This window comes from Phyllobates terribilis, unplaced genomic scaffold, assembly GCF_046119375.1.
Source record: "Phyllobates terribilis strain yellow unplaced genomic scaffold, ASM4611937v1 Scaffold_2__4_contigs__length_985480577, whole genome shotgun sequence".
Lineage (NCBI taxonomy): Eukaryota > Metazoa > Chordata > Amphibia > Anura > Dendrobatidae > Phyllobates > Phyllobates terribilis.
Window position 1 is genome coordinate 51,535,714 of NW_027362762.1, and position 24,991 is coordinate 51,560,704.

At 35.2% G+C, this 24,991-nt stretch overlaps 1 protein-coding gene across 11 annotated transcripts in view; it reads right to left on the reverse strand.

Annotated features, from left to right (window-relative positions):
• The window catches only part of TENM4 (teneurin transmembrane protein 4), a 1,569,569-nt gene that overhangs the window by 244,831 nt on the left and 1,299,747 nt on the right, over positions 1-24,991 (reverse strand). For 9 of the 11 annotated variants that reach the window (XM_073661699.1, XM_073661700.1, XM_073661696.1 and 6 more), the window contains one exon: positions 7,998-8,192. The exons of the other annotated variants lie outside the window; for them this stretch is intronic. In XM_073661699.1, coding sequence (XP_073517800.1) covers positions 7,998-8,192 — 195 coding nt within the window. The remainder of the gene's footprint in view (positions 1-7,997; positions 8,193-24,991) is intronic. 11 annotated transcript variants of the gene reach the window in all.

Here is a 24,991-nt window from a genome sequence, read left to right on the forward strand (position 1 = left end):
AGAGCGATTTCTTGAATATTTACCCTGCCCTTAATTGATGGGTTCATCCCACATCCTCTGTGATTGGCCAGAGGGATATATATCACATTAACCCTGCTCTTTTCTATTACACACTCCTTGAGAAAGCCATCCGGCGAAACAGCGTTGGAGGTGGTGGGGCCTAGCTATATGGTATTTATTCCTCCCTATGTGTTTACTTGGTCACATTTAATGCATTTAATTTAGCACTCTAATTTATATATATATATCAACTGTGATTTAATTTATTTATATTTTTGAGTTGCTGCTATATGTATTTATTGCACTATGCACTTTAACACAGTCTGGATTTGCCATTTATATTCTTCTTTACTGATCTATGCCTCACAACAAATGAATTATTGGGTATTTATTATATATCCCTGAGTCATACCCCCAGAGAAACGGAAGTGACGCCATAAAAGGGAGCATACGTGATGGCGTCACTTCCGTTTTTTATATATCCCTTAGTCTGTTTTTCTATAATCATGTTTTTTTATTTATACATATATGTATTTTTAATATAAAATTTATTAAATGAATAATTTTAAAATGATTGTGTGGTTGTTCATTGTTTATCTGAGTGGGTCTTCCAATTTATTATATATTTTAGGAGTCGGAGTTGGTCCATTTTATACTGACTCCACGACTCCGATTCTACAGCCCTGGTCAAGCCATCTATATCTTGGAAGATCTCACCATCTCCATTTTACAAGGAGTCCAGGTTAACACTGGTTCATCAAGAACGTTTCCAATCCTCAAGATATAATTGGACGCATCTCTACTGACCAAAAGTTTTGGAAAACCTTTGTGTGTCAGTCTGAAGTGGCCCATGCTAATAATGGTTTGAGATTTCCCTTTTCTTCTCCAAATCCAACCAGACAAGCATCTGCCTTACGAGAACCTGATAATTCAGTTAGAGGGTTAGGCATCTTGGTTCCACAAGTCTTGGGTCTCCCATACAGAGATCAACTGAACTTTAGTGTCCATGACCAGATTTAGGGTACAGTCTTCCTGACACTCATATTAACCGAGATATCTATCCAAGTTTGGGCACCGGGAACAGCAAGAAAGATCATTTCTGAAAATGTGCTTGTGCAACATCAAGATCTTTGATATATTTTAGGTTCTCGCCATCTCCATCCTACAAAGAAGTTTAGTCATAGATGAACAATATTTTTACTGAGAACTAAAAAATACACATCCAAAAACACAACTGAAGGTTTCTCTGTTAACATATCTTCTAAAAGCCTTCAAGTGTCAAACTTAAGTAGCCCATTCTGGGATATGTAGAATGACAATTGATTAAGGTTGTCATGGTCTTCTCAAAATCCAACCCGAGAGGCATCTTCCTTATGAAAACCTTATAATGCAGTTAAAGATGGCTGAAGAACTTGTGACAGAAGTGACAGAATTGCTTTGTGGTTCTAAACCATGGATTAGTCAAATCCTCCTCCTGACATTACAAGTCACCCTCACCAATGGTTGATATGGATGGTGACACCTCAAAAGGTCACATGAGGTCACATATTTCTTACCTGCATCTCTCATTATTGGACCATGGAAGGAACTCAGGAGAGAGACCCCAGACTACATGTCTCTGTGTGGGACATATTTACTACCAACCTGCACAATTTTAAACACAAATGAAGCTCCCTAGGGGGAAAGTAAAGTGTCTAAAACCACAAGCACTAAGCAGCGAGTGTAAATAACCCGACGTATTAAGAGCCGAGGGTTTTACTAGCTTCCCAGGCCATCAATAATAGAAAATCGACCGGAGACCACCATAGACTGCGAGCCTTAACCTTTTATGTCATCAGCAAAATGCACAGGATGGTGGATCATCTAGACAACCCTAATAGTGTATTCAGTTACTGAGGAAGATTATCCTTATACTCACAGAAAAAAAGGACGTAAAGAAACCTACAACAATGAACGAAAATATAAATAGTAGCTTTATTCTTGTACATAGGGGCAGTATTATAGTAGTTATATTCTTGTACATAGGGGGCAATATTATACTAGTTATATTCTTGTACATAGGAGCAGTATTATACTAGTTATATTCTTGTACATAGGAGCAGTATTATACTAGTTATATTCTTGTACATAGGAGCAGTATTATACTAGTTATATTCTTGTACATAGGAGCAGTATTATACTAGTTATATTCTTGTACATAGGAGCAGTATTATACTAGTTATATTCTTGTACATAGGAGCAGTATTATACTAGTTATATTCTTGTACATAGGAGCAGTATTATACTAGTTATATTCTTGTACATAGGAGCAGTATTATACTAGTTATATTCTTGTACATAGGAGCAGTATTATACTAGTTATATTCTTGTACATAGGAGCAGTATTATACTAGTTATATTCTTGTACATAGGAGCAGTATTATACTAGTTATATTCTTGTACATAGGAGCAGTATTATACTAGTTATATTCTTGTACATAGGAGCAGTATTATACTAGTTATATTCTTGTACATAGGAGCAGTATTATACTAGTTATATTCTTGTACATAGGAGCAGTATTATACTAGTTATATTCTTGTACATAGGAGCAGTATTATACTAGTTATATTCTTGTACATAGGGAGCAGTATTATACTAGTTATATTCTTGTACATAGGAGCAGTATTATACTAGTTATATTCTTGTACATAGGAGCAGTATTATACTAGTTATATTCTTGTACATAGGAGCAGTATTATACTAGTTATATTCTTGTACATAGGGGCAGTATTATAGTAGTTATATTCTTGTACATAGGAGCAGTATTATACTAGTTATATTCTTGTACATAGTAGCAGTATTATAGTAGTTATATTCTTGTACATAGTAGCAGTATTATAGTAGTTATATTCTTGTACATAGTAGCAGTATTATACTAGTTATATTCTTGTACATAGGAGCAGTATTATACTAGTTATATTCTTGTACATAGGAGCAGTATTATACTAGTTATATTCTTGTACATAGGAGCAATATTATACTAGTTATATTCTTGTACATAGGAGCAGTATTATACTAGTTATATTCTTGTACATAGGAGCAGTATTATAGTAGTTATATTCTTGTACATAGGAGCAGTATTATACTAGTTATATTCTTGTACATAGGAGCAGTATTATACTAGTTATATTCTTGTACATAGGAGCAGTATTATACTAGTTATATTCTTGTACATAGGAGCAGTATTATACTAGTTATATTCTTGTACATAGGGAGCAGTATTATACTAGTTATATTCTTGTACATAGGAGCAGTATTATACTAGTTATATTCTTGTACATAGGAGCAGTATTATACTAGTTATATTCTTGTACATAGGAGCAGTATTATACTAGTTATATTCTTGTACATAGGGGCAGTATTATAGTAGTTATATTCTTGTACATAGGAGCAGTATTATACTAGTTATATTCTTGTACATAGTAGCAGTATTATAGTAGTTATATTCTTGTACATAGGAGCAGTATTATACTAGTTATATTCTTGTACATAGTAGCAGTATTATAGTAGTTATATTCTTGTACATAGGAGCAGTATTATAGTAGTTATATTCTTGTACATAGGGGGCAGTATTATACTAGTTATATTCTTGTACATAGGAGCAGTATTATAGTAGTTATATTCTTGTACATAGGGAGCAGTATTATAGTAGTTATATTCTTGTACATAGGGGCAGTATTATAATTGTTGCTTTTGCTACCTCAGTCTTCTTGTGATTTCACTTATAGCTTATTACCCAGGAAAGAACATGTTTCGGAGTGTTTAGCAGTATTATAGCATTTCCTTTCCATATAACATGGTGCCATTAATATCTATTGTGACTGGAATAACTCTTGCATAGACAGAATGACGTGAAATGGACTGGATTTCCTTCTTTTTCAAGTTTCCATTAAATGTAATAGCCCTGTGAATGACACTTTGTCACAATGAACTATGAGTCAACTTAATAAAACTTCTTGTCACCAGGCACCGACAAATGGCCGTCATATAAACTTACAAGTGTGTGAAAACATCTGCATGGCTCTCAACTGCCCGAGACTCCATAAAGCTAGAGAGCGGCAGTTCGGACTCACTTTAGGATTGTTTGCACAGGAAAAGACATCTGATTTGTGATATCCTGAGTAATCAGAGCAGACAAGATAACTGGACCGTAAACCAATAGAGCCCCCCTTCCCCGATCAAGTGCCGCCAATAAAATCTACACTTTATCTGTAGAGGACATTATGCAATAACTGAAAAAAAGATATTACGTGGGAAATTAAAAAATATCCCCAAAAACTATATAAACACATCTTATATGGCCCTTTTCAGGACATTTTGGATCACTGATCGAAAGTAAAATTCTAAAATCTGAGTGACCAGACGAAAATTTTTTAATTTAGAAACTGTTGTTTTGGCCACCAAAGCCGCAATTCCCATTGGTCTGAGTACTTCTTCTCTATAGGGTCTAGCTGGGTTTCCTTGGGTCCACTGGAGGAATTGATGCCAAGGACCCCCATAATAATTTTCTGTGCCTTAACAAAGAAAAGGAATAAAAATTGATGCTAATGGCAAGTGATTGTTTCAAGTCTCCTCCGAGTGGGCATTTCTTTCCTGCTGTCCATTGGGGCCCAATTATTGTGTTAAAGCCTGGACCCACTGAATAATCCATTAGCCGAATATAGAGACCATGACCTTGCAAAATTTGTAAAAAAAAAAAAAAAAAAAAATTGGTACCAAAAACACAAAAATTACCAATAGTAACGTGATCAACCTAAAAGTCAGCGGACACCTTAATGTGTGGTCAGTCTTTAGCTACAGGCCCTTCAGTAACACCCCTACTGACTTGATGGGTATCTGCCTACACTTCAGTCCTGCCAGCACCTCCATGGGGAAGGAGGAGGAGGCAGGGGGGAGAAGGGGTTAAAAGGTTGCATACCATAGAAACTACTGAATGAGCTTAGTGAATGGCTTCAATACACGGCCATTCTTCCTGGGAAGCCTTAAATGACAGTGCCTGGGCTTTGCAGGCCTAAAAAGCTGCCTCCTATTTGCATGTCTTCAGGTGTCACCGCATCCTGTCATAGAAAGAAGCTCCTGACAACTGAAAAAAAGAGAATGCAAAAAAAAAAGTTGCAAAAGAAAAAAAAAAATAAAAATTTCTATAAATTTAGTAATTAGCATTTACTGCAGAACAAAAGAGATTGATGTGCAGCGCAGTAATTATCACCTCCCACTAAGAATAGGTGATATTTCCAAAGTGGCAGCGGTGGAACAATTAGTAATTTTATGTGCAAAAAAAAAAAAAACATATTATATGATTTTTATTTATTTTTTTATTTTGCCATGACTAACCAGTCCCAGAATGTAGCCAAAAACACCATGGAATGGATTAAAGCTTTAATTAGAACATCTCTACTAGAAATTTTTTTTATAAATCACCTTTCAATTAACCAACCTCTGCTGAAGCAAGCAGGCCCAGAGCTTGACCCTACACTCTGGAAAAAGTAAACTGGTCCTTCCTTCAGAAATACCAACGGCACAAAATGTTAATCATTTCATTATATTAAACACTCCTAACATTTGCACAGACATACAAAACGCCAATTAATTTTTTTGTCCAAATCTAAAAAAGGTTAAAAAAAAAAAAAATAATAATCTTAATACCAAACGAAAGTGACATTTCGGCAATGCAAAAACCTTCAGATAACCACTTAAATATCATAATAGACTTCATCCACGCATGAAAGTGTAGTGATTATAATGGACATCTATGTACACCAACTCAGAACCAACCCTGAGATTTTTAAATTTCTCAGGTAATATGAAAGAATTTACAGAGTCATACTAATCCATTGCATTAATGAATACACTATTGATGCTAATTCTATAGTTGTATCCATACAGACTAATATTAGATACATGTTACTAATCAGCAAAAATGACAAGAAATTAGAGTATTTAGATAATTGTTAAGGGACAATGTCATTTATTACTTAAATAGATACCGCCATGGGTACCAAACCAACCCCAGGGAATCAGAATATCACCTTTACTAGAAACACTTAAGCCACATCTTTGGCTTCATTCACACACGCATGTTGCATCCATTTTTTCATTCATACAACACGTGACTTTAGAATCCATGCTGCTGTTCACATGTCCGTGTGTTTCACAGACCATGTGTCCCCGCAAAATACATGTAGACATGTCCATTTTTTACCGGCAGCTCAGTTGTAAAGTTCCAATACAAGTCTATGGGTCCATAAAAGAAATATACAGCACACGGATGGCACCCATGTGCTGTCAGTGTTTAACATTGCATAGTATAAGAGTAGCTTTGTAATTTATTTTTTATCCATTTATGAAAAACAATGATCACACACTGATGGCAAAAATCAAACACACGGATGACACACAACATGGTGGCACCGTTACCATTTTTTCACATACGTATTTAAACACGGACGTGGGAATGAGGCCTTGTGTTTGATTTATAAGGTTATAGCAATTTCACTTGATGTTGACAGTGCGCAAGAAGACAATGTAGAATTTGAGCAAATGCAGGTCCTTGAGTCCATGGGCTAGAGTCAGCATCCATGGCGGGACCCATTATTCATTTATCCATTAGATTTAATGCAACTGATCTTAATTGCAAAATAATTTTCCTGCCGTCCCATATAGAAAATGCCCACAATCCAGAAGTTAGTGAAGCTTCATCCTAACGTTCACAACTAATGCCAAACACCAGTTTATATCCCAAGGGTTAACCCGACATGCACTATATAAACAAAGTGAGCACATGTGCTGTTGTCTGATACAAGAATGTGAAGCAATGTAATCCTGCTACAAAAGGTTAATATTTGAGTAGCGTACTCACATGTAGCAGAGCTGATTTTACTACTCAAATTCAGAGTATACCTGCAGTCCTATGTAAAAGACCAAATAATACACTCTTGTGTAAACTATACAGGACAATAAAAACACACTTGGTCTGCCTATACTGCTGCTTACATAAAGGAAGGGAATGTCTCCCTCTGCCTGTACTTTACATGTTACATTCAGCTTTACTACATCTCTGTGTATCAGGTGCAGGAGGGGTCTGTATGCAGTGTCTAAAGTTTTACATAGGACTGCAGGAAAATGCATTGCATCACTAACCTTAGCGTTCATTATCAAATGCAGCACTGCTACATTTAGGTATAACCTGTCTTGCAATTTATCCATCCCATCCAATACTGAAGTCTGATTCTCACGATAATTTTTGCATCTAAGGGTTAACGATATATTTTCCCCACACAGATACAGTAATCTATAAACACAACATAAATTCGCAAACCCAGAAATAAGTACATACCTATTATTTTATGCAAAGCATAATACAAGCACCAGAAAAAAGGTCTTGTCGTTTACAAGGTACCAAAAGGGATGCATACTATAATCACAGGCACAAACAGGATAAAGACAACAACCAGGGGTGTCACGAATTATGCAATAAAAAGGAACAAAATCTGGCACATAAAATGGTTTATTCCACCAAAAGGAGCCTTTAAGGGTTAATCCTATCTAGACTGGATACAATGTATCCAAAGTACCAATGTTTAATAAATAAAACAAACACAGCAATGAGGAGGAGAAGTGTAGCAGAGTCTGCTCCATCATTGTATACACACCAGAAAATGTTTACTGGAAAGCAAAATTGTATCCAAAAAGTGCAAAAAAAGAAGAAAAAAAAACCCCACAGGGCTATAAACCAACAAGAACATCAGAAATGTAGCAATTCTGCAGCAGCAGAAATATTCAGGAAGAGTAACATGGTCTGCCTGAAGGCACACAGCACAAGGGAATCCCTGCCTGGCTCTGTATCATACATGGACATGGCTGCACACAATACACACACAGGAGCTGTGCACATTTACTGCATCTAATGCATCCCTTACAGAGGCAGAGAGAGAAAAAATACACGAGCAGCACTCACCATTAGCTGAGACTCCCAGGTTTGCAGAACCACTTTTAACTAAGAGTGAATTGTGTGCAAAATCTCCAGACTCTGAGTGCTGGGCTGGCTGGCCTATCAGCCTCCTCTGGCAACCATTGGCTCCTGGGGTAGGGGGAGGGGAGGGGGTTTGTTCAATAGGGGTTGATGAAGCAGATGAACAATGCAAGGGAGGACCTGTGAACACACACAAACACACACAGGGATCAAAACTCTGCACAGGGAAGAGGCGCACACTCTGCTCACCTGCCTGGCTTTTTTTTTTAATTTTGCATTTATCATTATGATTTCTTTATATTCTGAAATTAATGTGCATCATTTATATAAAATAAAGATTGGTCTGCTGGCTTTTTTTTTTTTTTTTTTAATTTTGCATTTATCATTATTATTTCTTTATAGTCAGTAATTTATGTGCATCATTTATATAAAAAAAAAAGATTGGTTTAGTCTGATTTTCAAAGGGTTAAAGAAGTTTTCCCATCTCCAAAATTCTATCCCAGTATGTAGTAGGTGTAATAATAATAATATTAGCAAATACCTCCAATTAGAAATGTAGTATAGTTCTTCTGATTCGCTATGTTGCTTACCCCATGTGCAGGGCATTGCAGTAGCTTAAAACTGTCTATATAAGTGGTCATAACTATGGATACTTAAGCCACTGCAATGCCCTGCACATGGGGTAAGCGACATAGCTTATAAGAAGAACTATACTACATTTCTAACTGGAGGTATAATATTATTATTATTACACCTACTACATATTGGGATAGGATATTAGAGATGGGAATACCCCTTTAAATTATTGTATTAGTGTAAAAATCTATGGGGTCCTAGGTTCAAATCCCACCAAGGACAACTTCTGCAAGATGTTCTCCCCGTGTTTTCATGGGTTTCCGCCGGGTTCTCCGGTTTCCTCCCACATTCCAAAGACATACTGATAGGTGATATAGATTGTGAGCCCCAATGGGGACAGTGCCCATAATGTCTGTAAATTGTCTGAATTGTAAAGCGCTGTGGAATATGTTGGCGCTATAGAAATAAAAAGATTATTATTATTTATTATTATGAAAATAAAAAGTAAAAGGAACCTTCTACTGTTTGTTTGTTTTTTTTACTTTTTTGGATAATTTGTGTCACATGATCTGTAGCTGTCAATTAACCAATTTTTTTTTATTTATTTTTATTTTTTAATTCTCCATTTATTACGTTTTTAAGGGTTTGAACACACAGAATGTATGCACCCGCAGAGGAAAATGTGAAGCCAATTTCATTAAGTGGCTTTGTGATAGGTTTCACTCTTTGCATTGCAAAAGGTAAAACATGTACTATGTATTGACATGCTGCGTATTTCACATCTGCAGGGTTTGGGGTCAATTTACGCTGCAGATTTTCTCCGCGCCGTGTGGATGATAATTCCTAAAATCTAATACACTCTGCTACTGAAATCCGGAAAATATATGCTTTGTATATGTCCTGCGGAAGGTACCCCTAAGGAATTTTAAAGAACTGGGGTATGTTCCAACGCAGCAGATTTTTACTTGAGAACTTGCAGGTGGGAAATCCACTGTGTATTACAGATGCAAAATCCCACACAGCAAATCCGCAGCATAAATTGACCAGATTTCTGTACAAGCATGTCAGTTTATGCCATGAACATTGCTTAACCGAACCACTTCTGCAATGAAATCCGGAGCAGAATTGCAGCTGAGGATTTTCCGCTGCAGAAATTACACAGCGAAAGGTTCCCGTACAAACATTCCCTTGGGTTTTTCTTCCCTTTCACTCAGGCCTACCTACAGCTCAAAAGGGCAATAAGTCACAACACTTTTGAGCATATACCCATTGCAGCAAACTTTTTAAATTTTTTAATACATTTACTTAAAAAGTAATATCTGGCCACAAAAAAACCCACTTTGTGTCAAACTATATTAAATTAAACTTAATGCTGACTTATTTATAATATCGACTTGATTTATAATGACAGAAGTTTCTAAGTTTTTTATGCCATGGAATTACTGAGGGTAAAATCCTCAGCAATTGTGCTTTAAATCCCAAATGTCAGGGTATGTTTACAGGAATTTTATAGCTGATTCTGCTCCAAAATCCACATTTAAAAGGGAATGTCAGCATAAAATGACTGTTAAAACCAAGCACAAGTGCTTAATGCATCCTTGACGTAGCCAAAAGGTTCAATGCACCGTCCTGACTACTTGTTTTTAATTTAATCTATCTCCGCCCCTTCTTCCTTGATTGACAGCTCTGGCTTTACAGGAGCCAAAGAAGCGTGGTGATAGATGGATGACAAGTAGGTGGGAAGGTGCACGGAACTGCTCGGTCATACCACTTATTGGATGTGGATTTTTCTGGACATTTTAGGCCGGGGCTACATGACGACATATGTCGCTCGACAACAAAATCGAGCAACACATTGCAACATTGGATATATTGATTTCCTATGGTGTCGCAAATGTTTCCAAATGTGTTGTTTTTGCTGTGGCTGGTCACATATTTGCTATAGACTTCAATGCAAGTCACACGTGAGATGTGACTCACGTATGACTTTTTTGCAATGTTGCGGTATTATTTACAGCAAAATCAGAGCGCTAAAATAGTCTACAAGTCACACACTTTTTTTATGCTTGACTTTTCTAAGAATTGCTGTCGTGTGACACAGAAGTCACCTTGTAGCTCCATCCTTAGACCAAGTTCACACCTTCAGTATTTGATCAGTATTTTACATCAGTATTTGAAAGAAAGAAAGAAATCAGGAGAGGAACAATCAGAGGAAAAGTATATCAGAAATATGTCACCACTTCTGCATTTTTCACCCACTACTGGTTTTAGCAAATACTGATGTAAAATACTGAACGTGTGAACGTGGCCGTAAGACGCATCTCTTGACAACATAAAATTCACACCTATTTTTAGGTACAAGGCTGCATTTTGTACAGCATTTTTTTTGCACTTCTTTTGGAGCCAGATTTTAGCTGACAGCCCATGGGAAATTCTATATATACCGATAGCAAGTTTGCTGTGGCTTTTAAGATATGTATTTGTGACGTATAAAGCTATGTTCACACATCATGGTTTTTTCAGCTTTTTTTGATGCATTTGTTAATGCAAATTTTCACAGTACCAGCAAAGTCTATGAGATTCCAGAAATCTCATGCACACATCATGGTTTTTTTTTAGCAGGATTTTGTGTTTTGCATGATTTTTTGCAAAATAGAGCATGTCACTTTTTTCAGCGTTTTTTTCACCCATTGTAAGTTTTGTAAATACCTTCCGCTGCTGTTCTTGCCTGTGAGTGGCGCTATAGCTGGCTGCTCACAGGCATCACATGACCCCAGGCTCTGACATCCGCTGATGTCACGCCATGGTTCCGGATGCAGTCGGGGGTCTCTCTCTTCTGCGTTCCACAGTGAGGCGTGACATCAGTGGCGCGGTCCCCGCAGTGGACGCTGGGCTGTGGGCGGGGTTACCCCACACGTCACACCCGGTATCCACCGCGCACTCTCCCTCTTCTCATTCATTGGGAAAGTGTGCAGTGGATGCTGGGTGTGACGCGCGGGGTAACCCCACCCACAGCCCAGCATCCACCGCGGGGACCGCGCCACTGATGTCACGCCTCACTTGACGTGACATCAGTGGCGGGTCACATGATACCTGTGAGCGGCCACCGATAGCGCGGCTCACAGGTAGAAACTGCAACACAAGGTATTTACAAAAGCCCTTATGGGCCCCTGGGGGGATATATTGGGGGCATAATAAAAAGTTGTGACCAACTTCTTTAAGCATTTTGGGCAAGTTTTTATTTCAAAATGCCGTTTTCCATAGATTTCTGTCTAGAAATAAAACCGCATGTCAAATGTGTGCGACCAAGCGAAAAAACGAAGGAAACTCAGAGTTTATTGTGTTCTTTTTACCAGCAACACAAATTGGCACAGAAAAAGTGCATGAGATGTTGGCACTATGGCTGCGGATCCAATGATCCAAACTAACAGCATTGTAGAATCCATTCCGGAACTCGGGCCGACTCCGCAGCCATAACACAGGCGCGTTTAGCGAAGAGTTAACCCTAACCAGTCTAAGACCAGATTCACATAGGGATTAGCGTTTTCCAAATATGTGCACCTTTATTGTGATGACTAAGTAACAATAGAAATGTTAATTTAAAAAAAATATATATTATTATTTTTTTATTTTTTTTTATTTTACTTATTATCCACATTCCTCAAAAAAGTAGTGTGTGCGCCAGCTCATTAACAAACACAAGAAAAAACAAAGGATCTGATAACAAGACATGCAACATTTTTATCACTTTAAACATGAAACGTAATACATCATATAACATGAGACACTATGGAAATAAAACATTGGGGAAGACAGGAATACATAGAACCTTTTTTAAAGAATAAAGAACAATACAATTTAAAACGAAAAAAAAAAAAAAAATTAAATATTGTAAATATAAAATAAATAAAATGTACCAACCTAAAAAACAGACATAATACACAATATGACATAAAAACACTTAGACCTTATACACTGGGAAAAATTAGAGGACATGTAACATTATTAATTTTTTAAATATAAAATGCATTTTCAATAATAAAATCCGATGTAAAATAATAATAAAAATAAAAATAATAATATATATATATATATATATATATATATATATATATATATATACACAATTAAACGTTTTCTAAATGTAACCTACTATAAAAAATATTCCAATAAAAAAGTAAAAAAAATAATAAAAAATTAATAAAATATTATAAATTTAAAGGAATAGTAAAATATTCCAATCTAAATAATAAAACACAAATGGTAAAAAATAATAAAATAATACGACTAAAACTGTTATAAATGTAACATAATAAAATGTTTCAATCTAAATAATATCAAAAATAGTAAAAAATAATAAAATGATTAAATGTTATAAATATTATTAAAAAAATAAATAAGATGTTATAAATGCAATATAACAATAAAATATTTAAATATAAATATAAAAAACTAGTAAAAAAAGTAATAAAAAATACGACTAAAATGTTATAAATTTAACATAATAATAAAATACTTCAATCTAATACAAAAAAAAAATTGTAAAAATTATGTAGCTAAAAATGTAATAAGCAAAATACAAGTAGAATATGCCAATCTAAATAATACAACAAAAAATAATAAAAAAAAAAAATAAAGGGAAATTTCTCACTGGAGCTACAGAACATGAAGGAGTTTTCTAATTAATTATTTGGTGTAAACTGAATTACTAGACCAGTTCGTAATGAAGACAGGCATATGTGAGCACGTGTTCTGCTATTTCGCAGTAGGAGTGAGGATCCAGCTATGAAATTGAGGCCTTTAAACCTCTCCTGATTTAAACCTCAAATAATCCCGACTCGCACCATACTGTGCCGTTTCAATACGGTGTTTTTTTCCCACAAAGACCAATTTGCATAGCTGCGTCTGGGTCCCAAATCTTCACCCATCAATTAGGCTGGAAACTGTACCCGCTTTCCTCTTTCAAACCAATTCCATCTATTTATTATTTCAGGTTTTTGGTTAATTGTTTACACGGTGAGTTAGGGAAATAAGGCTTTTCCAGGCCAAGTCTCTGGGTTTGGTGGTGAATGGTGCACAGCTGGAATTCCAGACCTTTAAACTGCTGAGCCCGACGGGTGATTGACAGTTGTATCCCTCCCCGAAAAAGGAGGTGCCCCTGCCACCAGCCTTCTATAAACAATGGAGCCTCACACAGAAAATTGATTGCAAATCGCTATAAAGTGCACATGTTCATAAACAAATCAATTCCTGTTTTTGCTAAAAAAGAATGTCAATCTGGAGAAAAAGAAGAGAGCAAAGTCATTTACTAGCTGGCTGATATGAAGTGTGAGCAAGAGAGCAGCACGCCTCATAATGAATGTTTACGGTTTTATACATGATAGTTTTGAAATAGTAAATAATCTTAAAAACATAGCATTCTATGTATACTGGCAGAAATGATATTGATTTACAAGGGGCAGTATTATAGTAGTTATATTCTTGTACATAGAGGGCAGTATTATAGTAGCTATATTCTTGTACATAGGGGCAGTATTATAGTAGTTATATTCTTGTACATAGGGGCAGTATTATAGTAGTTATATTCTTGTACATAGGAGCAGTATTATAGTAGTTATATTCTTGTACATAGGAGCAGCATTATAGTAGTTATATTCTTGTACATAGGGAGCAGTATTATAGTAGTTATATTCTTGTACATAGGAGCAGTATTATAGTAGTTATATTCTTGTACATAGGAGCAGTATTATAGTAGTTATATTCTTGTACATAAGGGCAGTATTATAGTAGTTATATTCTTGTACATAGGAGCAGTATTATAGTAGTTATATTCATGTACATAGGGGGCAGTATTATAGTAGTTATATTCTTGTACATAGGAGCAGTATTATAGTAGTTATATTCTCGTACATAGGAGCAGTATTATAGTAGTTATATTCTTATACATAGGGGCAGTATTATAGTAGTTATATTCTTGTACATAGGAGCAGTATTATAGTAGTTATATTCTTGTACATAGGAGCAGTATTATAGTAGTTATATTCTTGTACATAGGAGCAGTATTATAGTAGTTATATTCTTGTACATAGGGGCAGTATTTTAGTAGTTATATTCTTGGACATAGGGCAGTATTATAGGAGTTATATTCTTGTACATAGGAGCAGTATTATAGTAGTTATATTCTTGTACATAGGAGCAGTATTATAGTAGTTATATTCTTGTACATAGGGGGCAGTATTATAGTAGTTATATTCTTGCACATAGGGGCAGTATTATAGTAGTTATATTCTTGTACATAGGAGCAGTATTATAGTAGTTATATTCTTGTACATAGGAGCAGTATAATAGTAGTTATATTCTTGTACATAGGGGGCAGTATTATAGTAGTTATATTCTTGTACATAGGGGCAGTATTATAGTAGTTATATTCTTGTACATAGGGGCAGTATTATAGTAGTTATATTCTTGTACATAGGAGCCGTATTATAGTAGTTATATTCTTGTACATAGGGGCAGTATTATAGTAGTTATATTCTTCTACATAGGAGCAGTATTATAGTAGTTATATTCTTCTACATAGGAGCAGTATTATAGTAGTTATATTCGTGTACATAGAGGGCAGTATTATAGTAGTTATATTCATGTATATAAGGGCAGTATTATAGTAGTTATATTCTTGTACATGGGGCAGTATTATAGTAGTTATATTCTTGTACATAGGGGCAGTATTATAGTAGTTATATTCTTGTATATAAGGGCAGTATTATAGTAGATATATTCTTGCACATAGGGGGCAGTATTATAGTAGTTATATTCTTGTATATAAGGGCAGTATTATAGTAGTTATATTCTTGTACATAGGGGGCAGTATTATAGTAGTTATATTCTTATACATAGGAGTAGTATTATAGTAGTTATATTCTTGTATATAGGGGGCAGTATTATAGTAGATATATTCTAGTACATAGAGGCAGTATTATAGTAGTTATATTCTTGTACATAGGAGCAGTATTATAGTAGTTATATTCTTGTACATAGCGGCAGTATTATAGTAGTTATATTCTTGTACATAGCGGCAGTATTATAGTAGTTATATTCCTGTACATGGGAGCAGTATTATAGTAGTTATATTCTTGTACATAGGGGCAGTATTATAGTAGTAATATTCTTGTACATAGGGGCAGTATTATAGTAGTTATATTCTTGTACATAGGAGTAGTATTATAGTAGTTATATTCTTGTACATAGGGGGCAGTATTATAGTAGTTATATTCTTGTATATAGGGGGCAGTATTATAGTAGTTATATTCTTGTATATAGGGGGCAGTATTATAGTAGTTATATTCTTGTACATAGAGGCAGTATTATAGTAGTTATATTCTTGTACATAGGGAGCAGTATTATAGTAGTTATATTCCTGTACATAGGGAGCAGTATTATAGTAGTTATATTCTTGTACATAGGGGCAGTATTATAGTAGTTATATTCTTGTACATAGGGGGCAGTATTATAGTAGTTATATTCTTGTACATAGGGGGCAGTATTATAGTAGTTATATTCGTGTATATAGGGGGCAGCATTATAGTAGTTATATTCTTGTACATAGGGGGCAGTATTATAGTAGTTATATTCTTATACATAGGAGCAGTATTATAGTAGTTATATTCTTGTACATAGGGGGCAGTATTATAGTAGATATATTCTTGTACATAGAGGCAGCATTATAGTAGTTATATTCTTGTACATAGGAGCAGTATTATAGTAGTTATATTCTTGTACATAGCGGCAGTATTATTGTAGTTATATTCTTGTACATAGGGGCAGTATTATAGTAGTTATATTCTTGTACATGGGAGCAGTATTATAGTAGTTATATTCTTGTACATAGGGGCAGTATTATAGTAGCTATATTCTTGTACATAGGGGGCAGTATTACAGTAGTTATATTCTTGTACATAGGAGTAGTATTATAGTAGTTATATTCTTGTATATAGGGGCAGTATTATAGTAGTTATATTCTTGTACATACGGGGCAGTATTATAGTAGTTATATTCTTGTACATAGGGGCAGTATAATAGTAGTTATATTCTTGTACATAGGGAGCAGTATTATAGTAGTTATATTCTTGTACATAGGGAGCAGTATTATAGTAGCTATATTCCTGTACATAGGGAGCAGTATTATAGTAGTTATATTCTTGTACATAGGGGCAGTATTATAGTAGTTATATTCTTGTACATAGGGGGCAGTATTATAGTAGTTATATTCTTGTACATAGGGGGCAGTATTATAGTAGTTATATTCTTGTATATAGGGGCAGCATTATAGTAGTTATATTCTTGTACATAGGGGGCAGTATTATAGTAGTTATATTCTTATACATAGGAGCAGTATTATAGTAGTTATATTCTTGTACATAGGGGGCAGTATTATAGTAGATATATTCTTGTACATAGAGGCAGCATTATAGTAGTTATATTCTTGTACATAGGGAGCAGTATTATAGTAGTTATATTCTTGTACATAGGGGGCAGTATTATAGTAGTGATATTCTTGTATATAGGGGGCAGTATTATAGTAGTTATATTCTTGTACATAGGAGCAGTATTATAGTAGTTATATTCTTGTACATAGGGGGCAGTATTATAGTAGTTATATTCTTATACATAGGAGCAGTATTATAGTAGTTATATTCTTGTACATAGGGGGCAGTATTATAGTAGATATATTCTTGTACATAGAGGCAGTATAATAGTAGTTATATTCTTGTACATAGGGAGCAGTATTATAGTAGTTATATTCTTGTACATAGGGGGCAGTATTATAGTAGTGATATTCTTGTATATAGGGGGCAGTATTATAGTAGTTATATTCTTGTACATAGGAGCAGTATTATAGTAGTTATATTCTTGTACATAGGGGGCAGTATTATAGTAGTTATATTCTTGTACATAGGAGCAGTATTATAGTAGTTATATTCTTGTACATAGGAGCAGTATTATAGTAGTTATAATCTCGTACATAGGAGCAGTATTATAGTAGTTATATTCCTGTACATAGGGGCCAGTATTATAGTAGATATATTCTTGTACATAGGGGCAGTATTATAGTAGTTATATTCTTGTACATAGGAGCAGTATTATAGTAGTTATATTCTTGTACACAGCGGACAGTATTATACTAGTTATATTCTTGTACATAGGGGGCAGTATTATAGTAGTTATATTCTTGCACATAGAGGCAGTATTAGGCTGTGTGCCCACGATGTGTTTTTCAAGAGTTTATGCTGCGGAATTTCCGCAGCGTAAACGCTTCAAAAATGCTTGGTAATCCGCCCCCCATGGTCCCCAATGACAAGCCGCACTGTCAATGCCCATGCTGCATTTTTTTCCGCAGCGTTTAGGCTGCGCTCAAAAATCCGCAGCAAGTCCATTAATTTTGCGGAAGCGTGGCGTAATCGCTGCCATTGACTTGCATTGAGACGCATATAATCCGTGTCAGTACATTTGTACTCACGGATTATATGCGTTTCAATGTGCGGATGGTACCCAAGTCTGGAGGAGAGGAGACTCTCATCCAGACCTGGGTACCATTGTACCTGTAAAAAAAGAATAAAATAAAAAATAAAGATTATATTCACCTTCCAACGGCCCCCGGTCTCCTTCCCTGTGCTTGCGGGCAGGACTGAAGGACCTGCGGTGACGTCACAGTCATGTGACCGCAGGCCTTTCAGTGCAGTGTCCCGCGATATCCCGGCAGCCAGGAACGAGCGCAGCTACACACCCCGGGCCATCGGAAGGTAAGTATAGTTTTTTTGTTTTTTCTTTAAACATTCTTTCGGTCACACTATATAAATCCATGCCGTTTGCATGGATTTATATAGTGTGACCTAGTTGTCAAGCACTTTGCAAGTGATGCTAATCGCCTGGAAAGCGCTTGTCAACCCTCATGCGGAAACGCACGTGAATAACGCTTCAAATCCGCATGTCCCTGGCAGGAAAAACGCATGTACAATCTGCATGTTTTTTTTTCTGCCAGGGAGATCCAGAAATGCTGCAGAAATTTTCTGCTGCATTTCTGCATCGTGGGCACATAGCCTTATAGTAGTTATATTCTTGTACATAGGAGCAGCATTATAGTAGTTATATTTTTGTACATAGGGGGCAGTATTATAGTAGTTATATTCTTGTACATAGGAGCAGTATTATAGTAGTTATATTCCTGTACATAGGGGCCAGTATTATAGTAGTTATATTCCTGTACATAGGGGCCAGTATTATAGTAGATATATTCTTGTACATAGGAGCAGCATTATAGTAGTTATATTTTTGTACATAGGGGCAGTATTATAGTAGTTATATTCTCATACATAGGAGCAGTATTATAGTAGTTATATTCCTGTACATAGGGGCCAGTATTATAGTAGATATATTCTTGTACATAGGGGCAGTATTATAGTAGTTATATTCTTGTACATAGGAGCAGCATTATAGTAGTTATATTTTTGTACATAGGGGGCAGTGTTATAGTAGTTATATTCTTGTACATAGGGGCAGTATTATAGTAGTTATATTCTTGTACAAAGGGGCGGTATTATAGTAGTTATATTCCTGTACATAGGGGCCAGTATTATAGTAGATATATTCTTGTACATAGGGGGCAGTATTATAGTAGTTATATTCTGGTACATAGGAGCAGTATTATAGTAGTTATATTCTTGTACATAGGGGGCAGTATTATAGTAGTTATATTCTTGTACATAGGGGCAGTATTATAGTAGTTATATTCTTGTACATAGGGGGCAGTATTATAGTAGTTATATTCTTGTACATAGGGGCAGTATTATAGTAGTTATATTCTTGTACATAGGGGTCAGTATTATAGTAGTTATATTCTTGTACATAGGGGCAGTATTATAGTAGTTATATTCTTGTACATAGGAGCAGTATTATAGTAGTTATATTCTTGTACATAGGGGGCAGTATTATAGTAGTTATATTCTTGTACATAGGGGGCAGTATTATAGTAGTTATATTCTTGTACATAGGGGGCAGTATTATAGTAGTTATATTCGTGTATATAGGGGGCAGCATTATAGTAGTTATATTCTTGTACATAGGGGGCAGTATTATAGTAGTTATATTCTTATACATAGGAGCAGTATTATAGTAGTTATATTCTTGTACATAGGGGGCAGTATTATAGTAGATATATTCTTGTACATAGAGGCAGCATTATAGTAGTTATATTCTTGTACATAGGAGCAGTATTATAGTAGATATATTCTTGTACATGGGAGCAGTATTATAGTAGTTATATTCTTGTACATAGGAGCAGTATTATAGTAGTTATATTCTTGTACATGGGAGCAGTATTATAGTAGTTATATTCTTGTACATAGGGGCAGTATTATAGTAGCTATATTCTTGTACATAGGGGGCAGTATTACAGTAGTTATATTCTTGTACATAGGAGTAGTATTATAGTAGTTATATTCTTGTATATAGGGGCAGTATTATAGTAGTTATATTCTTGTACATACGGGGCAGTATTATAGTAGTTATATTCTTGTACATAGGGGCAGTATAATAGTAGTTATATTCTTGTACATAGGGAGCAGTATTATAGTAGTTATATTCTTGTACATAGGGAGCAGTATTATAGTAGCTATATTCCTGTACATAGGGAGCAGTATTATAGTAGTTATATTCTTGTACATAGGGGCAGTATTATAGTAGTTATATTCTTGTACATAGGGGGCAGTATTATAGTAGTTATATTCTTGTACATAGGGGGCAGTATTATAGTAGTTATATTCTTGTATATAGGGGCAGCATTATAGTAGTTATATTCTTGTACATAGGGGGCAGTATTATAGTAGTTATATTCTTATACATAGGAGCAGTATTATAGTAGTTATATTCTTGTACATAGGGGGCAGTATTATAGTAGATATATTCTTGTACATAGAGGCAGCATTATAGTAGTTATATTCTTGTACATAGGGAGCAGTATTATAGTAGTTATATTCTTGTACATAGGGGGCAGTATTATAGTAGTGATATTCTTGTATATAGGGGGCAGTATTATAGTAGTTATATTCTTGTACATAGGAGCAGTATTATAGTAGTTATATTCTTGTACATAGGGGGCAGTATTATAGTAGTTATATTCTTATACATAGGAGCAGTATTATAGTAGTTATATTCTTGTACATAGGGGGCAGTATTATAGTAGATATATTCTTGTACATAGAGGCAGTATAATAGTAGTTATATTCTTGTACATAGGGAGCAGTATTATAGTAGTTATATTCTTGTACATAGGGGGCAGTATTATAGTAGTGATATTCTTGTATATAGGGGGCAGTATTATAGTAGTTATATTCTTGTACATAGGAGCAGTATTATAGTAGTTATATTCTTGTACATAGGGGGCAGTATTATAGTAGTTATATTCTTGTACATAGGAGCAGTATTATAGTAGTTATATTCTTGTACATAGGAGCAGTATTATAGTAGTTATAATCTCGTACATAGGAGCAGTATTATAGTAGTTATATTCCTGTACATAGGGGCCAGTATTATAGTAGATATATTCTTGTACATAGGGGCAGTATTATAGTAGTTATATTCTTGTACATAGGAGCAGTATTATAGTAGTTATATTCTTGTACACAGCGGACAGTATTATACTAGTTATATTCTTGTACATAGGGGGCAGTATTATAGTAGTTATATTCTTGCACATAGAGGCAGTATTAGGCTGTGTGCCCACGATGTGTTTTTCAAGAGTTTATGCTGCGGAATTTCCGCAGCGTAAACGCTTCAAAAATGCTTGGTAATCCGCCCCCCATGGTCCCCAATGACAAGCCGCACTGTCAATGCCCATGCTGCATTTTTTTCCGCAGCGTTTAGGCTGCGCTCAAAAATCCGCAGCAAGTCCATTAATTTTGCGGAAGCGTGGCGTAATCGCTGCCATTGACTTGCATTGAGACGCATATAATCCGTGTCAGTACATTTGTACTCACGGATTATATGCGTTTCAATGTGCGGATGGTACCCAAGTCTGGAGGAGAGGAGACTCTCATCCAGACCTGGGTACCATTGTACCTGTAAAAAAAGAATAAAATAAAAAATAAAGATTATATTCACCTTCCAACGGCCCCCGGTCTCCTTCCCTGTGCTTGCGGGCAGGACTGAAGGACCTGCGGTGACGTCACAGTCATGTGACCGCAGGCCTTTCAGTGCAGTGTCCCGCGATATCCCGGCAGCCAGGAACGAGCGCAGCTACACACCCCGGGCCATCGGAAGGTAAGTATAGTTTTTTTGTTTTTTCTTTAAACATTCTTTCGGTCACACTATATAAATCCATGCTGTTTGCATGGATTTATATAGTGTGACCTAGTTGTCAAGCACTTTGCAAGTGATGCTAATCGCCTGGAAAGCGCTTGTCAACCCTCATGCGGAAACGCACGTGAATAACGCTTCAAATCCGCATGTCCCTGGCAGGAAAAACGCATGTACAATCTGCATGTTTTTTTTTCTGCCAGGGAGATCCAGAAATGCTGCAGAAATTTTCTGCTGCATTTCTGCATCGTGGGCACATAGCCTTATAGTAGTTATATTCTTGTACATAGGAGCAGCATTATAGTAGTTATATTTTTGTACATAGGGGGCAGTATTATAGTAGTTATATTCTTGTACATAGGAGCAGTATTATAGTAGTTATATTCCTGTACATAGGGGCCAGTATTATAGTAGTTATATTCCTGTACATAGGGGCCAGTATTATAGTAGATATATTCTTGTACATAGGAGCAGCATTATAGTAGTTATATTTTTGTACATAGGGGCAGTATTATAGTAGTTATATTCTCATACATAGGAGCAGTATTATAGTAGTTATATTCCTGTACATAGGGGCCAGTATTATAGTAGATATATTCTTGTACATAGGGGCAGTATTATAGTAGTTATATTCTTGTACATAGGAGCAGCATTATAGTAGTTATATTTTTGTACATAGGGGGCAGTATTATAGTAGTTATATTCTTGTACATAGGGGCAGTATTATAGTAGTTATATTCTTGTACAAAGGGGCAGTATTATAGTAGTTATATTCCTGTACATAGGGGCCAGTATTATAGTAGATATATTCTTGTACATAGGGGGCAGTATTATAGTAGTTATATTCTGGTACATAGGAGCAGTATTATAGTAGTTATATTCTTGTACATAGGGGGCAGTATTATAGTAGTTATATTCTTGTACATAGGGGGCAGTATTATAGTAGTTATATTCTTGTACATAGGGGGCAGTATTATAGTAGTTATATTCTTGTACATAGGGGCAGTATTATAGTAGTTATATTCTTGTACATAGGGGTCAGTATTATAGTAGTTATATTCTTGTACATAGGGGCAGTATTATAGTAGTTATATTCTTGTACATAGGAGCAGTATTATAGTAGTTATATTCTTGTACATAGAGCCAGCATTATAGTAGTTATATTCGTGTACATAGGGGGCAGTATTATAGTAGTTATATTCTTGCACATAGGAGCAGTATTATAGTAGTTATATTCCTGTACATAGGGGCCAGTATTATAGTAGATATATTCTTGTACATAGGGGGCAGTATTATAGTAGTTATATTCTTGTACATAGGAGCAGTATTATAGTAGTTATATTCTTGTACATAGGGGGCATTATTATAGTAGTTATATTCTTGTACATAGGGGGCAGTATTATAATAGTTATATTCTTGTACATAGGAGCAGTATTATAGTAGTTATATTCTTGTACATAGGGCCAGTATTATAGTAGTTATATTCTTGTACATAGGAGCAGTATTATAGTAGTTATATTCTTGTACATAGGAGCAGTATTATAGTAGTTATAATCTTATACATAGAGGCAGTATTATAGTAGTTATATTCTTGTACATAGGAGCAGTATTATAGTAGTTATATTCTTGTACACAGGGGACAGTATTATAGTAGTAATATTCTTGTACATAGGGGGCAGTATTATAGTAGTTATATTCTTGTACATAGGAGCAGTATTATAGTAGTTATATTCTTGTACATAGGAGCAGTATTATAGTAGTTATATTCTTGTACATAGGAGCAGTATTATAGTAGTTATATTCTTGTACATAGGGAGCAGTATTATAGTAGCTATATTCTTGTACATAGGGGGCAGTATTATAGTAGTTATATTCTTGTACATAGGGGGCAGTATTATAGTAGTTATATTCTTGTACATAGGGCCAGTATTATAGTAGTTATATTCGTGTACATAGGGCCAGTATTATAGTAGTTATATTCGTGTACATAGGGGGCAGTATTATAGTAGTTATATTCTTGTACATAGGAGCAGTATTATAGTAGTTATATTCCTGTACATAGGGGCCAGTATTATAGTAGATATATTCTTGTACATAGGGGGCAGTATTATAGTAGTTATATTCTTGTACATAGGAGCAGTATTATAGTAGTTATATTCTTGTACATAGGGGGCATTATTATAGTAGTTATATTCTTGTACATAGGGGGCAGTATTATAGTAGTTATATTCTTGTACATAGGGGGCAGTATTATAGTAGTTATATTCTTGTACATAGGGGCAGTATTATAGTAGTTATATTCCTGTGCATAGGGGCCAGTATTATAGTAGATATATTCTTGTACATAGGGGGCAGTATTATAGTAGTTATATTCTTGTACATAGGAGCAGTATTATAGTAGTTATATTCTTGTACATAGGGGGCATTATTATAGTAGTTATATTCTTGTACATACAGTCATATGAAAAAGTTTGGGCACCCCTATTAATCTTAAGCTTAATGTTTTATAAAAATTGGTGTTTTTGCAACAGCTATTTCAGTTTGATATATGTAATAACTGTTGGACACAGTAATGTTTCTGCCTTGAAATGAGGTTTATTGTGCTAACAGAAAATGTGCAATTTGCATTCAAACAAAATTTGACCGGTGCATAAGTATGGGCACCCTTATCATTTTCTTGTTTTAAATACTCCTGCCTACTTTTTACTGACTTACTAAAGCACTTTTTTTGGTTTTGTAACCTCATTGAGCTTTGAACTTCATAGCCAGGTGTATGCAATCATGAGAAAAGCTACTTAAAGTGGCCACTTGCAAGTTGTTCTCCTGTTTGAATCTCCTCTGAAGAGTGGCATCATGGGCTCCTCAAAACAACTGTCAAATGATCTGAAAACAAAGATTATTCTACATAGCTGTTCAGGGTAAGGATACAAAAAGCTGTCTCAGAGATTTAACCTGTCAGTTTCCACTGTGAGGAACATAGTAAGGAAATGGAAGAACATAGGGACAGTTCTTGTTAATGCCAGAAGTGGCAGGCCAAGAAAAACATCAGAAAG